General features: G+C 42.9%; 1 protein-coding gene across 1 annotated transcript in view; it reads right to left on the bottom strand.

Moving 5' to 3' along the window:
• The window catches only part of ARMC2 (armadillo repeat containing 2), a 70477-nt gene that overhangs the window by 6087 nt on the left and 50243 nt on the right, over positions 1–14147 (bottom strand). Inside the window, exons 15-19 of the mRNA XM_084203130.1 lie at positions 12745–12867; positions 10899–11012; positions 9434–9566; positions 7275–7432; positions 1585–1759 (exon numbers count right to left, since the gene is read on the bottom strand). Coding sequence (XP_084059256.1) covers positions 1626–1759; positions 7275–7432; positions 9434–9566; positions 10899–11012; positions 12745–12867 — 662 coding nt within the window. The 3' untranslated portion in view covers positions 1585–1625. The remainder of the gene's footprint in view (positions 1–1584; positions 1760–7274; positions 7433–9433; positions 9567–10898; positions 11013–12744; positions 12868–14147) is intronic.

The following is a 14147-nucleotide window of genomic DNA, read 5'->3' as shown; positions in this document are numbered from 1 at the left end:
ACACTCTCAAAGCAAATAGATTCTTTTCTCCCAGAAACAAATGGGACATTGAAACCATTTATCTTCCCTTCAACTTCAGCTAAAATTAAAATGGCAAAAGAAGGGATGATAATTGAGATATTTTTGAGCTGAGCAGAGCTGTTGTTGGAGCCAAACCACACTGAATGCCGAGCGCTTCTCTCCTGTGGATCAGCCTCCGTGACAGAGGGTGCCACCACACAAGCTCCCAGAGCAGGGCTGAGCCTTGCTGGGCACAAGTAACACCTGAACTGCTGAGACACAAAGAATGGAGCAAATGTTATCACTTTCACTGAAGCTTCCTCCTCACCACTCCCAAAACCTGGACCACGAAATCTCCCTTTCCCTGCCCTGTAAAAGCAGGGATCTAAACTAGGAAAGAAGTCTCACTACCCTTCTACCATGGTGCTACTTCCCAGCCTCTCTCTCCTCGCCTGGAAGCAGAGGTCTGGGCACTACCAAAGGTAGAGAGAAAGTGCCACTGAGGGAGCTATGAATCGCTGCCTCCCAACAAATTCCTCCAGCCCCTCCCAGGACTGCCAGGCTGGAGCTGCTCCTGCCCAGCGTGATGCTGCTGACCTGCAGGAGCAGCAGCCCTGCACAGCTGTTTATTCTCAGTAATCTGAGGTCAGGAGAGAGAGGAATGGGTCAGGGCTGTAAAGCTCCCTGTGGCCAACTGGGCTTTTAACGCTCGAGGCCGGCGAGGCGCTGCTGTGCTAATCCATGGGCTACAAGCTCGGACTTTTACACACTGGAAGGATGAAAACTGAGCAATAAACAAGCCAGCAGCAGTCAGGGGGAACAGGGAGAAAGAGGCCTGTTATGGCCCCACAGATGGAGACACAGGTTCAGGGGAGACAGCTGGCCAAGAAATTTGAGAAGTCAAGGTACACAGGCGGCTCCTGGGAGTGTGGGACCAGCTGAAAGAAGGTAAAATCTTCTCTGACATCGGGGATATGGGTGTTTTGCCTAAAGATGGGAAGTCCCAACTCAAGAAAGACCAGCACAGCTGGGCCTACATCCCACCAGCACAAAGGCAGCAGCTGGGTTAGCTGGGATACCCTAGACCCTAGCCCCCAGTGTCAGAAGGAAAAGATGGTGGCTTTCCCTGACCACCTAGAGCGTTCAATTTGAAGAGTGAAGCTCATGAAGGAACACAGGACAATGCCCCAACAGCACAGGGTTACTCTGTCACAGAAGTTCCTTAAGGTAAAAGTGTGTCAAAGTCTGTAGGTGAGATGTGGCTCCTTCACATAACATTCGTTTGCACAGCATTTTTGGTACCACAGAGGTCCAAGTACTCACTCATAACTTACCTTTTAAAAATTAGAAGTTCAGCAAATATTTTTCCAGTGAAGAAACAATGCAATTACTAGACAAGTCACACTGAACATCTGCTTCATCAGCTCAGGTATATTGTAAAAAGTAATTACACATGCAAAGATTTCATACTCGCTCTTCAGAAGATAGCATCCAGTACATAAATGCCAAGCTTTTAGAGTAGTCATGCTCTCCAACAAGCTTACCACTGGCAATGTACAGGTATATTAGAAATAGACAGTTTACCTGATAAAAACTCCCCGAGTGATTAAAATGGAGTGATAGACTCATCTGGAAGAGTGATGGCTTTGAATTCTGTCAAGAAGTTTTTCTGCCACGGGTTTGAACTCTCTTTCCCAATATACTCTTTGGCAGTCCTTTATATCTTTGTCAAGGCTGCTCTCCAACTCTACCTCTCCATCTGTAATCAAGGAAATACTGTCATCAGTTCCAAATAAAAATATACTCAACTACGTATTTTGTGACACATACAGCTTACCAGCTGTGTATGCTGATGGCTTAAAAACAACCTCACTTGAGATAAGTTAAGCATCCCTCTCTGAGGGTCTTAGATTTAATTGAAAATAAAGGATGGTAAGGTCAGTAGAACAATGAAAATGGTACTCCAAGTTCTTTTATTCTCACACCTCACAGGCGTCTCTGAGACAAAAACTGTCTCTGAGATTGATCATTTACTGTGACTGTCAGCCCAGAAAATACCCAGGGTTTATTTAATATTGCCTACAGCAATTTTGCTGAGGTAAGCAATCCATTCATCTAACTACAACTATGTTTTTCCTGTCCCAAATTGCTCTGCTCATCTGGAGACTCTTTCAAACTCTATCTACTCTCACACTGAAGGAACTTGAACCACACTAGTTACTGTATTTACTGATGCCCTCCCTTCCTCACAAATTTCAAAAATAAAACAACAGGACAGTCTTTATTAAAGACAATGTTAGGAATGAAAGGAAGTCATCAGTCATTTTCCCCCCTCCATTTTGCTTAGCATTGAATGTGGCAAAGAGACAAACTCTTAGAGAAAATACAAATCAGTCTGCAACCAGAAGCATTCTCCTGAATCATGAATGCACAAACACAACTGATAATGCTGAATGTTTTCACACAATTTAACAGAAGGATATTTGACAGGACTTAGACCATAAATGAACCTCAAATGAAGGTAGAATCCTGCTCCAAATGGGCAATACTTAACCCTTGGCCTACATGTCATGGTTTGACCCGGAAGAGAGTTTTTTTTTTGGAAAATTATGGTCAAACCAATCAGTGGCCAGATGTGAAATTGGCATTTGGTGTGGCCACTGAGGATTTGGGTACGCCTCCGAGAACACACTCAGTGGGTTAAAAAGCAGAGGATTTAGAGAAGACCTTCCTCTTTGGAGTCCGGCCGGTGAGTTGCTCTGACCTCTCCCCTGCCCAGCTGCGTCTGGGCGGGGGAGGGGAGGCCATGCGGCCTGGGAAGGAAGGCCGGAGCCCCGGCAAGGTGCAGGGGTGGAGGAGTCCTGGGATGGTTTGGGCAGCCCCCCCCGGGAGAGAGAATGACAGAGACTGTGCAGGCTGGAAATTTGTTATCTTGTGCTGGGAGCACAGCCAGGAGGAGAAAGTGGGGGGGGGCGGCAGGTGCCCAGCTGCCAGCAGACCAGGCCGAGCTTGTAACCTTTTTGAACCTTTGGAAGCTTTAAAAACACTGATCCTCCCCAGCTGAGGAGTGAGAGGAGAAAGAGGATGGGAAAGAAGAAGAAGTTTGACTAGGTGAAGAAATGCTTGTAGATGAGAGTGCCCTAGGTGGAGGAGATGAGTGGAGTGGCTTTGGCTGGACTTTTCTCTTACACAGCCACGGGCGAAACCAAGTTCTTCTGATAATACAGAGACTGCTCCTTGGGGGAGGCGGTTGGCTAGAAGCCAGGAGTGACAAGGCCGCGAAGAGAAGCGGAGAGAACAGAGACTGAGGGGGAGGGTGTGGTGGAGCCCTCTGCCTCCAGCGAAGGATCTCTGTTCCTGAGAGCCCCAGGCCCCAGGGGAGTGAATATGGGGGGGACAGGTGTCCCAAATGGTGAGAGGCGGCCACTTCTTGGAACTAGGCAAAGCATTCTTAAAAGGACCTAAGGAGCAGTTTGGATCCATGGACAGTGGTGAGAGCGCTGGACATGGAAGGAAGAATGGTCACCGCTACAGATTTTCTTCGGGCGGCTGCAGTGTGTGACGTGGAAGCACTGGGGACTTTGCAGTGTTTTCCTGGGGAGGCCCATGGTGTGAGAGGAAGACTCCTCTCTCCTGATGAACTGGGGAGAGTGTGTGTGAAGGAGGGTATTGGAATTGAGAATTGATGTGTTAGAGGGGATTTGTTTGTTGGAGAGGTGGGGGGAGGAGAAGTGTTTTTGAAGATGTTCTATTGTGGATTGTTGTGTGTAGTTTTTTCCTTTTCCCTTTTGTGTCTATGTAGATTAATAAAATGTTGGTTTTTTTTCTTTTTCCCTCCATTCCCAAGTTGGAGCCTGTTTTGTTCTGTTCCTGGGTCACATCTCACGGTAACCATTTTAGGAATCCACCTTTCATTGGGGCGCTGGCACTGTGCCAGGGTCAACCCATGACACTACACTATGAAAAAGCACCAGATTCACAATGTGGTAAATAAATAACTCTGTAAGCCAGCTAATTGCACAGTCACAGCATGTAAAGGCAACTTGGGGCTGAAGAGAAACTTCAGTTACCCACATTTTGAATCAAACTTTATGTAGAAAAGAGATGCTCCAACAGTACTTACTCCCACCCAAAAGCATGTCAAGGTGCCTGTGCAGATCAGATGGCCTGAGCTGAGACAGGTATGAAGGAGGAAATGACATTCCTGTGTGTCATTTCCAGCTCAAAGTTACCAGCAACTGCAAACAAGTGACTCCTGTGCCACTACACTGCAACTACCAAAATTAAACAGAGGCTGATAGTGAGAAAGATTCCAAAAGGGGTTCTACATAAGGAGATGACACTTAGAGTCTTTCCGTAATAAAATAAAGAGGAAAACAACACCCATTAGTTCAAGAAAAATGTCATTTCTCTGCAGGAAGAAAGCTTGTGAGCAGAGATAAAATCCAGCCTCTGACATCAAATTTATATTTGATGATGTCATAGGATAATTTAGGTTGGAAAAACCCTCTGGAGCAGAGTCACCATGTATCAGTTTGCTCTAGTCTGTGTACTGTTGAGTACTCAACACCTTCTAGGGCAGCAGCCTGTTCCAGTGTTTAACTCCCACCACGATGGAAATCTCTTTTCCTAATGCTTCATTGGAATTTTGTCTTACTGCAACCTGTGCCCATTAGCTCTTGTCCTGTCAATGGCACAGTAACCCAACATACCTAAAATCAATCTCAGCAGCAGAGAAGCCAGAGACCCTGAAGTGGAAAATAAGGGATTATGGGATTTATTTTCAAGGAGAATTGCTTTGCCTACTCCTGCTTTTTTCTACCCAAATTAACTCCATTCAAACACAGAGTGAGAGGCACTTCTCCCTTTTATTAGACAGCTGTGCTCCCCAGAAGTCGACTGAATATTTATGGAACCACTGAGGTCGAGAATTTCAGCCTACAAGAACAAGGGTCAGAAGCAGTTCAAAGCTGAAGTGTTGAACTGAAACAGTAAATTTCCCAAAGCAGAACGTGAGTAACGCTGTGGATCAGCGAGGATCAGTGTCCGCATGCAAGCTGTGCATCCTCAGATAATTTAATTTTCCCACGACTCTCCTCAAAAACCAGCAATATTGGGTCCTGGCCAAAGAGCATATGTGCTGGCTGCAAGCCCAGGAACAAGACAAACACAGTGGGCCTGCATACCGTGGGGGAAACTGGAGACTGGAGTGCAGATTCCTGCAGTCTGCAAGGGCTGCCCATCCTTGAAACACCGGCAAGACAGGGGCTGGCAGCCCTGGAAGCTCTGTCATGTCATGTGAGAGTTCACATGGACTGAGATTCCAAAATAACCTCCTGGAATTGATAGTGGAGGTAAAAGTCAGCACCAGAAAAAGTCTGGAGAGAGGGGGAGAAACTTTCTTTTCAGTGAATGACCGAACAGAAGAATGTTCCCAAGACAGAAGCTCATCTCCACCGCTGCTCGTGAGGGCCTGGGCCAAGGCAAAGCTGTTGCCAGGAGCCTGGGAACAGCAGCTTCCAGAAGCTCTGAGCCAGCAGAGTGACATCAAAGTCAAGAGCAGCTGAAAGAAGGTGAATGACAAGTGCCATTGGAAAGCAGGGCTACTGCATCCCAGGCTGCTGGGATCAGGCAGGGAAAAAGAAAAACAAATAGCGCCCTTTGTCCAGCCTTTCTCTTGGGCACAATATCTTTGCAGGTCACTTCCATTCCCTTTTGCTTCCTTGTATCTTTTGTCATCCTGTGCCAGGTGGGGGGGGGGAAAAATAAAGGGGAGGAGGCCAAGCACAGCAGGTGAAGTGAGGTGTCTGCTGTGCCATGCTCCACTTTTTCCGCTTCCTCAGGGTGTGCTGACGCTCATGTACAGTTCACTGGCTGTCAGCAGTTGCCTCCTGCTTCCTGAATGATAGAATCAGAGCAATGACGGTTCAAGGCTGTTACTGGACACAATGGGAGGAGGAAGATGTAGGACAATATCAACCAGCTGCTATTACTAAGATTTGTTGGCTCTCTGTACACAGAGGAACCAGATCCAATGAATAAGATGTGCTTTTTCTACAGCTCCTCTTCTTACTACAGTGTGAAGAATGACTGGCCTTCTGATTTAATTCTAACCTGTTCCTAATTAATTACCATTACAGCTGCATTGCAATCACAACTGTAACTGCAACTGCAGTTGTACACAAACTTCCAGTTGATGAAAGTTATACTATTCAATGAGAGTGACAATTACTATCCAGCCTGGACTCTGCAGTCAAATCAATTGCTTCAATAAGCAATTGCTTCAAATCAATTGCTTCAATAAGTGTTAAATGCAGAGGAAAACATAAGCATGTACTTTCTAAAACTAAGATATATACCTCTCGCTGTGTGCCAGAAAATTCAAGCATGATTGTGGCTGTAAAGTTTGCAGATCTCTTGCAGAATGTTCAAAAGTGCAGCAATAACCTTGAAACACTGCTATTTTCTGATAAATAGATGGAATTATTGCACACTTTAAGATAAAGTCCATCATAGCAAGGAATGTAATGCAAGGAACTATTACAGCAGCGAATATCAGTAATTCTGCCATAACTGGAAAAAGTCCTCACAAACCCACCCACTTCTCTGATTGTCTACAACAAACGAGACTGTGAGATCTCACATTCTGTCTGGGTCTGACAGTAAGTATACATCTTTAATCAATTTCCAATTAAAACCATAGCAAACATAGTTAGTTTCCTTCAATTTGATTTATATTTTAAAGATTCTTTTAAAGATAATTGCAAGTGACCTTCCCAAAATAAAATCATAAGCAAAGCGGTGCTCAAAAACTAAAGGAGGAAAATTACATATACTGCCTACAGGACTATTACACAGCCACTGAATTATGTAAAATTTGAAGCAAAAGTAAATGCCCAGATGAAAAGATCCCACTGGGTAAGCAAATAAAGGTCCTTACATGAATCCTTCAGCCTTGTGAAGCAATGAGCACACCCTTCCTGGCTTTGGGAAGCAGATAAGAAATTGTCAGGATGTTGTCCTTGCCCACAGGGAGCCCATGGAGAGACAAGAAAGGCGGCCAGGCAGCAAAGTCAGCCAGCTGCACCCCAGAAATGCCACCATCCCCAGGGGCCCAGTGTGTGCTGCACAGGGACCACTGTGCTGCTGCACAGCCCACACTGGCCAGCCACTGAAAGCTGCAGGACAGACTTCCCACCCAAACTAATCCTGCTTTCATTTTGCTCCTTCTGTGTCTTTGCTTGAGGAAAAGAGCCCAGGGCTCGGAGTCTCACCCAGAAGTGCTGTGAGCAGCATCAGCAGCGCGTCGGTGTTCCCTCCGAAGCAGGAGGCCGCGCTCTCCATGTCCTCGCTGTAATTCCACAGGGTTTTGCAGATCAAACACGAGAGCTGCCAGTCTGCTGGCCCAAAGTCTTGCAAGCAGTCAATCAACCTGTTGGTACCAAAAAAAAACAGTGGTTTTTTCCATGGAATTTACTCCTGAGCTCTTCAAAATCTGGCAGTCTAGAAATGTAAGCAAACTCCATGAAGTTTGCAGGAAAATTCTACGTTAATAAACTTCAGATGCTACTTTCTTCCTCAGTAACTTCCTCCTTTACATTAAGTGTAGTTCCCCAAGGAACTGGACATGCCTTTTGTCTACAAGTGTGTGTGCCTGCCCGCAGCTGCCCATCTCTGTAACTTTCTAACCCAACTGACCAATTGCACTCATATACTTTGCAAATGTAACCATTTCAAAGACACTAAAATTCCATCAAATTTCATTACAGTATGTTGACTGTCCCAAATCTGTGACTACCACTAAAGCAGAGATTGCAAACCAAGCCAAACTTTATCAGGCACCAATGATTCATCTGGAAATGGGGGTGGGAATGCAGAAAAAGCTTCAGTAAGAATATCCATCTCGCTACACATCAGATCATCTCACCCAAAAAACAAATCCAAAGGAATCTGCTACTTCCATGATCAAGGAATTACCTTTCACATTCAGTGAAGTCTCACAATTTTGCCGATCCCATCCACTCTTTCATTTCCTCAGCCTGAACTCCCAAGGGACTCCTCTCAGAAATGCCTGTTTTATCTAAGGTGTTCCTCGTGACCTCTCCAACAGTAATCCTTCACTGCTGTTCTCTTCTTCAACCTTAGGAACCCCTGCTTTCCTCACTTCTCCACTTAACAGAGAGATTTATAATCTCTTGAATACTAAAGGATAACTACTGTATTCAGGAATGGCTGGGAATATCAGTCCTTGAAGACCACCCAAAAAGAGGTTTGCTTTTTTCCTCCTCTCTGAAGGCAGTCATTGTGGAACAACAGAAGGCATCTAATGAAAAACCAAAAGAACTTGCCCTAAATTTTTTAAAATGTAACTTTCTGAGAAGACTAATTCCCTATTTACTTTGGGCCACTGTATATTGGTACAATAACCTCAGTTCCAAAAATCCATAGAGCTGGTTTGGCACTGTCAGGATGTTCTCCTTAACAATCACTTCCAAATTCTCTACATTCATTCCATGCTGTTACTGTTTTTTGTTCCTTCCCTCACAAATTTTCAGACACAGTATATAAAATTCTATGATTCTACAGGCTACAGAATATTCTATATAATAGAAATTTCTCACATTTATTATTAAATTTGCCAGCAACTTCTTTTTATTCTCTTTTTCCAGCTTTATATTGTAAGTTAACTAGAACATGGGAAGGAAGGACGAGAAGCCTATGCATTGTTTACAGTGTATAAAAAAGTAATTATATGATGCATGAACAGGAAAGCATTTCAAAGTGAGGCATATTGTTTCATAACTGTGGGCTGTACCAACTGCTTTACAAGCACAGGAACATGATCTTTTATGTTGCTCCAATTAAGCTGGATCCGCTGTTATCTGAACATCAAAGCCACAAGTGTTGCATCCACGGTGCTTTTTCAAGGTCTAATATCCCTTACAATGTTATAGTGCCCTTAACTTGAAGTCCCAGAGAGAGGGGACTCAGGAGCTGTTCCCTGCCAAGCAGGGAATTACATCAGGTAGTTTTCCCTACAGAACCAAGTGGTTACAAAAATTGCAAGGGACCGTGTGGTTCATCATTTCCTGAAGTACCTTCACACTTGCCCCAGACACACACTGACCGTGTTGTTCACTGTAGCCCACCTAGGATCCAGTTAAGCCAAGCATAAGCAGCCACTGCATAGCCAGGCCTGAGCTGCTTTCCTCTACGGTACCCTCTGCTGTGTACATCACAGAGGGTCTTTGGGAGACTTTTCTGTGGGGTTTGGCTCTTATGAAAGGCTTGTTCCCAAAGAACTTTAGATACTAAGTATCTACTATGCTGACATCTATTACAAGCTATTGGCCCCAATAAAAAACAATCCAATTGAAATGTTTTGGCCAAACTGCTCAAAATTACCTTTTCTCAAGCACAATCAGGAACTTACTTTCCAATTCCTCCTTCTTCCATGAGAAAAGCTCGTTTGTTCTCATCTACTGTGAGATTGAGCAGAACTCCACAGGCAGGAAAACAGACCTCTCGGTTCTTGGAATCGAGCAAAGCAATCACAAACTTGTATACTGGATTGTAAAAAAGAAACAATATTACCAGGAAGATGGATTTACCATATAAGTGGCATTACAACACACTTATTAGAAAGCAGTCAAATGCAGGATACCCTATCCAAAAATTCACTCTTGTGGCATATTACTGTGACATTTGTAGAGGAGGCACATGACAGAGCAACATCACGCTGAACACCAGTTCCTTCAAAACAACAAACCAGAAATTCTAGTAATAAAAATACACCAAAGAAATGTGGAAATCCCATCGGAAGAGGCTAAGTTGATCAAACTGAATTGAAGCTTTTTTCTTGAAAGTATCACCCCCTCTTTCCATCCCACAGTCAGCAGAAACTGCAAGGATTTGGCATCTGGCACTCAGAAGGGAAAGTTCTTTCCCCTGTGAGTGCAGGGTTGTCCCAGACTGCACCAAGTCCAGCCCGGGGCTCCAGTGGGAGCAGCATCCCACAGCACCTGCTGGCACTGACTGCAGAGCTGCGCAGCCGCCCCAGCCAGGGAGCTGGGCTGGCCTCTCTGAGAGGAAGCCTCTCAGCAATTCCTGAGCTTGGCACACCAACACTACAGTCTCTCCCAGCTGGAAAATTGGTCCTTTGACTGAGACTGTTCACCAGGAACCAGCTACTGAGGGTCACCTCTCCCTTCATATATGGTGATGCGCCACCCTGGAATAAAGAGTTGCATACTGTGACGTGATCACCTCACTTTCAGCACCAAGAGGCAGAAAAAAAAAATTTACAATGAACTGGTGTTTAAGCTGATGACACACCTTCTGTGGATAGCAAGGAGTTGCCATTTTCCCCCAAGCTCTTTAGATACCCAAAGCAAAAGGACTTGAGAAGACTTGCATCCTACTTCACCCTGAGGCAAATAGGAGGTCTTTGCTGAGGCAGCCAAATCCTAGCCACATGTTACGAAGTGCTAACAAGCTGTCAAATATGGGAAAATAAATCTGAGATTATAAACCTAAATGAAATTTTAATTGGATTTTAATTTTGCATCATATCACTACTAACCTGCAGGATCTGAAAAGCTATTTGAGTAAAGGGAAATTTCAAATTTGAAACTTCAGGAAAAACAGAGTTTTTGTAATATTTACCTTTGTGAAAGTACCATGGCATATTTTTCCTACTCCAAGATTTCCATTTTAATGAAACTGAAATAAAATGGCATTTATAATGACTATTATTGGATTCTAATGTTTGCCTAATTTGCAAAACATCAGGGAAGATTGATTCTACCCTTTAACAGAGACAGCTTATTAACAGCCCTTTCTTTTTAGAACCGTGGACATTTAAAAATAGAACTCCTACAAACACAAAAGTAACTCACTCTTTTTCTGCATGATGAAGTCACGGATCTCATGATGCTGGGAAAGATTGCCAAAGACTCTGACAGCCTCCACAACTGCATCCATATTGTCACTCATTAACAGCTTTAAAAGCACTGTTGGTTTGCAGAGAAATTAAATAAAAATTGTAAATCACAAATACATGACTCTTTTTTATCAATGAATACCAGAATGCAAACAGCAACAGCAATAAAGGTAATAAATGGGAGCAGTTGTCTGTCTGGTGGCAGCAAAGTAGGTGAGCTGATGGTAGAACAAGAACAAAATTGTTCTGTTTGGCTTCAAAGATAAAACAAAGAGCTCCAAAATGGAACTAAATGCAAAGGAACAAACGAGGAGTTATGGAGACAGTCTAAGCACAGTTGTAATAAGGGGAGTCAGTTTTGCTACGCAGTTTTGAGTGGGCTCATATGAAAATCCAGGAAGACATAATTTTAAAAATGTTGTAATATACAAGAGAACTGATAAACAGATAGTCTTATGGTGGGATATCTCCTAAAGCTCAAATTATTTTCTGACATTAGCTCTGTTTTCTCTCAGTGCTGCTATAAAGCAAACACATTTTCTCTCAACAGCTACTTAATATTGTGCCAATCTGATGCATTCACTTCCTTGCTGCTTTTCTGCCTAGCAGTTTCACACATGATCAGTGTGTGCTTCAGCAGTAGGAATGAGACCTTCAGCACTTCCTAGGAAGAGCTACAATCATGGAAGATTTCGGTGCACGGCAGAGGAGTGATGTTACAGAAGTTACATTTATCAGTCTTCTGTGAGTACAAAGCAAAACACTAAAATCAGTCCATCACAAAGCAAAACACTAAAATCAGTCCATCACACAGAGACTCAAATAAGTCAACATTTAGCCATTAATATGATAGAAGAGAGAAAAAAATATAGAAGGGAGGTTGGCTTTTTCCTCATTACTTCTGCCTCTGGATGTCGCAATACTAATACTGAATACACCTTGAACTTGTCTTAAAAAGACATCTAAAGGGATTTTGTCCACCACTCACATCAAACAGCAAGTATTCTCAAAATGCCTGCAGGAGCAGAAAGCCTGCTGGTCTTGTATCAAAAGGTTTCCTCTTTCCTCAGTTCAGGAAGGTGATGGGACTGGCTCCACATGCCAACAAACAGGACAGAAGTAATTTGTTTTCAACCAGCGACAAGAGGCAGCTGGCTTATAGGTGATAAAATGAGTCATGACAGAAGAGCAGAGTTGTTACCTACAGAGAATATGATGTCTACCAGCCCAGGCACTGGGCTGACAGCCAGGATATTTTTTCCTGTTCCTCATTCTACCTGTTGTGTTCAGGTTCTGTCCCTCCCAAATGTTTGGTCTCTTGAGACAGAGAGATGGGCAAGACAACCTCTCTATCTTTTGCACAACATTAACAAAATAGTCCCAGAAGTCAGTGCAGTTCCTACACATAACTGATTGTTGTCCACCATGCCAGAGGGGAGACCATCACTCAATACAATATTGCCAATGGATTAACAAGCCAAAACCAGACAGAAATCTGATTTTACAGGTATAGAAAGTAATAAGAGGAAAAAACCCTCTTGCCATACTGTGATTAGAAGGAAAAAGTAACATGATCATTTTGGCTCAGGTATATGGATTTTGAACAAATCTAGCAAAAATTGCTGAACAGAAAACAATATAGCAAATTCCTTTGGAGGAAAAGAAGGGGTATTGTGAACAACCCAACTATTTTCATATAAGTCATAGTGTTAAAAAAAAAAGGAAATCATTATTGAATGTTGTGTCAAAATGTTTCTGCTTTCTAAAAGCTGTACAAAAAGTACTCATTCAAAAGTCCTTACTTTCAGCAATGTATAGCTGCTTCTCTTTAACTGCAGAATTCTCCACTTGGTAGTAGGACAAATTGTTGATTGTTGTTGCAGCATTGATGACCAACTCTTCACAGGCATCAACTGATTTGTATTCTGAGAGTAAAAAAAACCCAACACATATGCATATGTAGATAAACACACACATATGTCTAATTTTGCAGTGCATTAGATCCCAGAAGCAAATAGTTTATATGGCCACTACTACAGTCAAACCTTCTGTTGCTCAGTAACATGGCAGAAGCTACAGGAGCACCTGATCAAAAATTGCATTTCAAAACCATTCTTTCCCATTATTAATTTAGAGAAATCATTGTGACTCAGGCAACATAGTTTAAAATTTAGTTAGCAAAGACATTTTACACATCCTCTTTGCTGTTTTAAGATGGCACTGAGGAGAGTCCACATGCAGAAACAGGTCTGTGTGATAGACATGGAGAAAAAGTGGTTAAAAACCCCTTCAACAATACTTGAAAGATTTTTCTCTTGGATTTCTGGACAGAATGTTAACATGTATAGAAGTCTGAAAGACTTATTTGTCCAAGGTCTCTGGCCTCAGAAGCCAAGAGTGAAAGAAATAAAAGAGGGGTAAGTTCATAGGGAGACAGAACATTTTGTGGTAAACTGACTGATAGAGTGCTCAAGAGGAGGAGAGGGTAGCAGAGAGAAGCTCTGAAGGTCAAAAGCACTTACAAAATCATTAAGACAATTTCAACCCATGAGACAGAACCCAGTTGTCAGTCTGACTTGTCTCATCCCTCATGACTGGTAAGACAGTGTACAATCACGTTGATTACCTTAACATAATATTTAATGTTCTCATTACACAGTAAAATATACTGAGCTGTTTAACATGTATCTTGTCACAGTTAAACTCTGTTATGGGCCAAACAGACCAGCCCTAGTCTGTAATTAGATTTACAAGGGGATCAGTAAGTGGTAAAGGAAGTGCAGTCCTAATCCTCCATTTGGAGGGAGACATTCTTCCATCTGAAAGTGATAAAAGGTTGGAAGACTGAAAAAGAAGGAAAAAAGTAAGAGAAAATTCTTTGAAGAGGCTGAAAGTTATGGGTTCAGAGAAGAGAAACAATACATAATCCAAAACAGTCACAAAAAGTGCAAACCTTTAAACAAAACAAACCACCACCAAACACATCTATATAGCACCTGATAAGAACAAACTTTCCTTATATATTAACGCTCAGTGAGATGTGTTTAAAATAAAATTTGTTTTCTTATCTTTTTCTTATCTTTAATGATCCTATCTGCAAACCTGATCGCTGAATTAAAGACTTCTACAACATCTTTCCCCAGATACTGAAAAGTCAGTACCAAAGTAGCAATGCTTCTCAAGCAGGCCTCCTACATAAAACAGG

The sequence above is a fragment of the Fringilla coelebs genome, assembly GCF_963513975.1.
Source record: "Fringilla coelebs genome assembly, chromosome: 3".
Classification (NCBI taxonomy): domain Eukaryota; kingdom Metazoa; phylum Chordata; class Aves; order Passeriformes; family Fringillidae; genus Fringilla; species Fringilla coelebs.
This window is presented reverse-complemented; position numbering and strand designations above follow the sequence as displayed.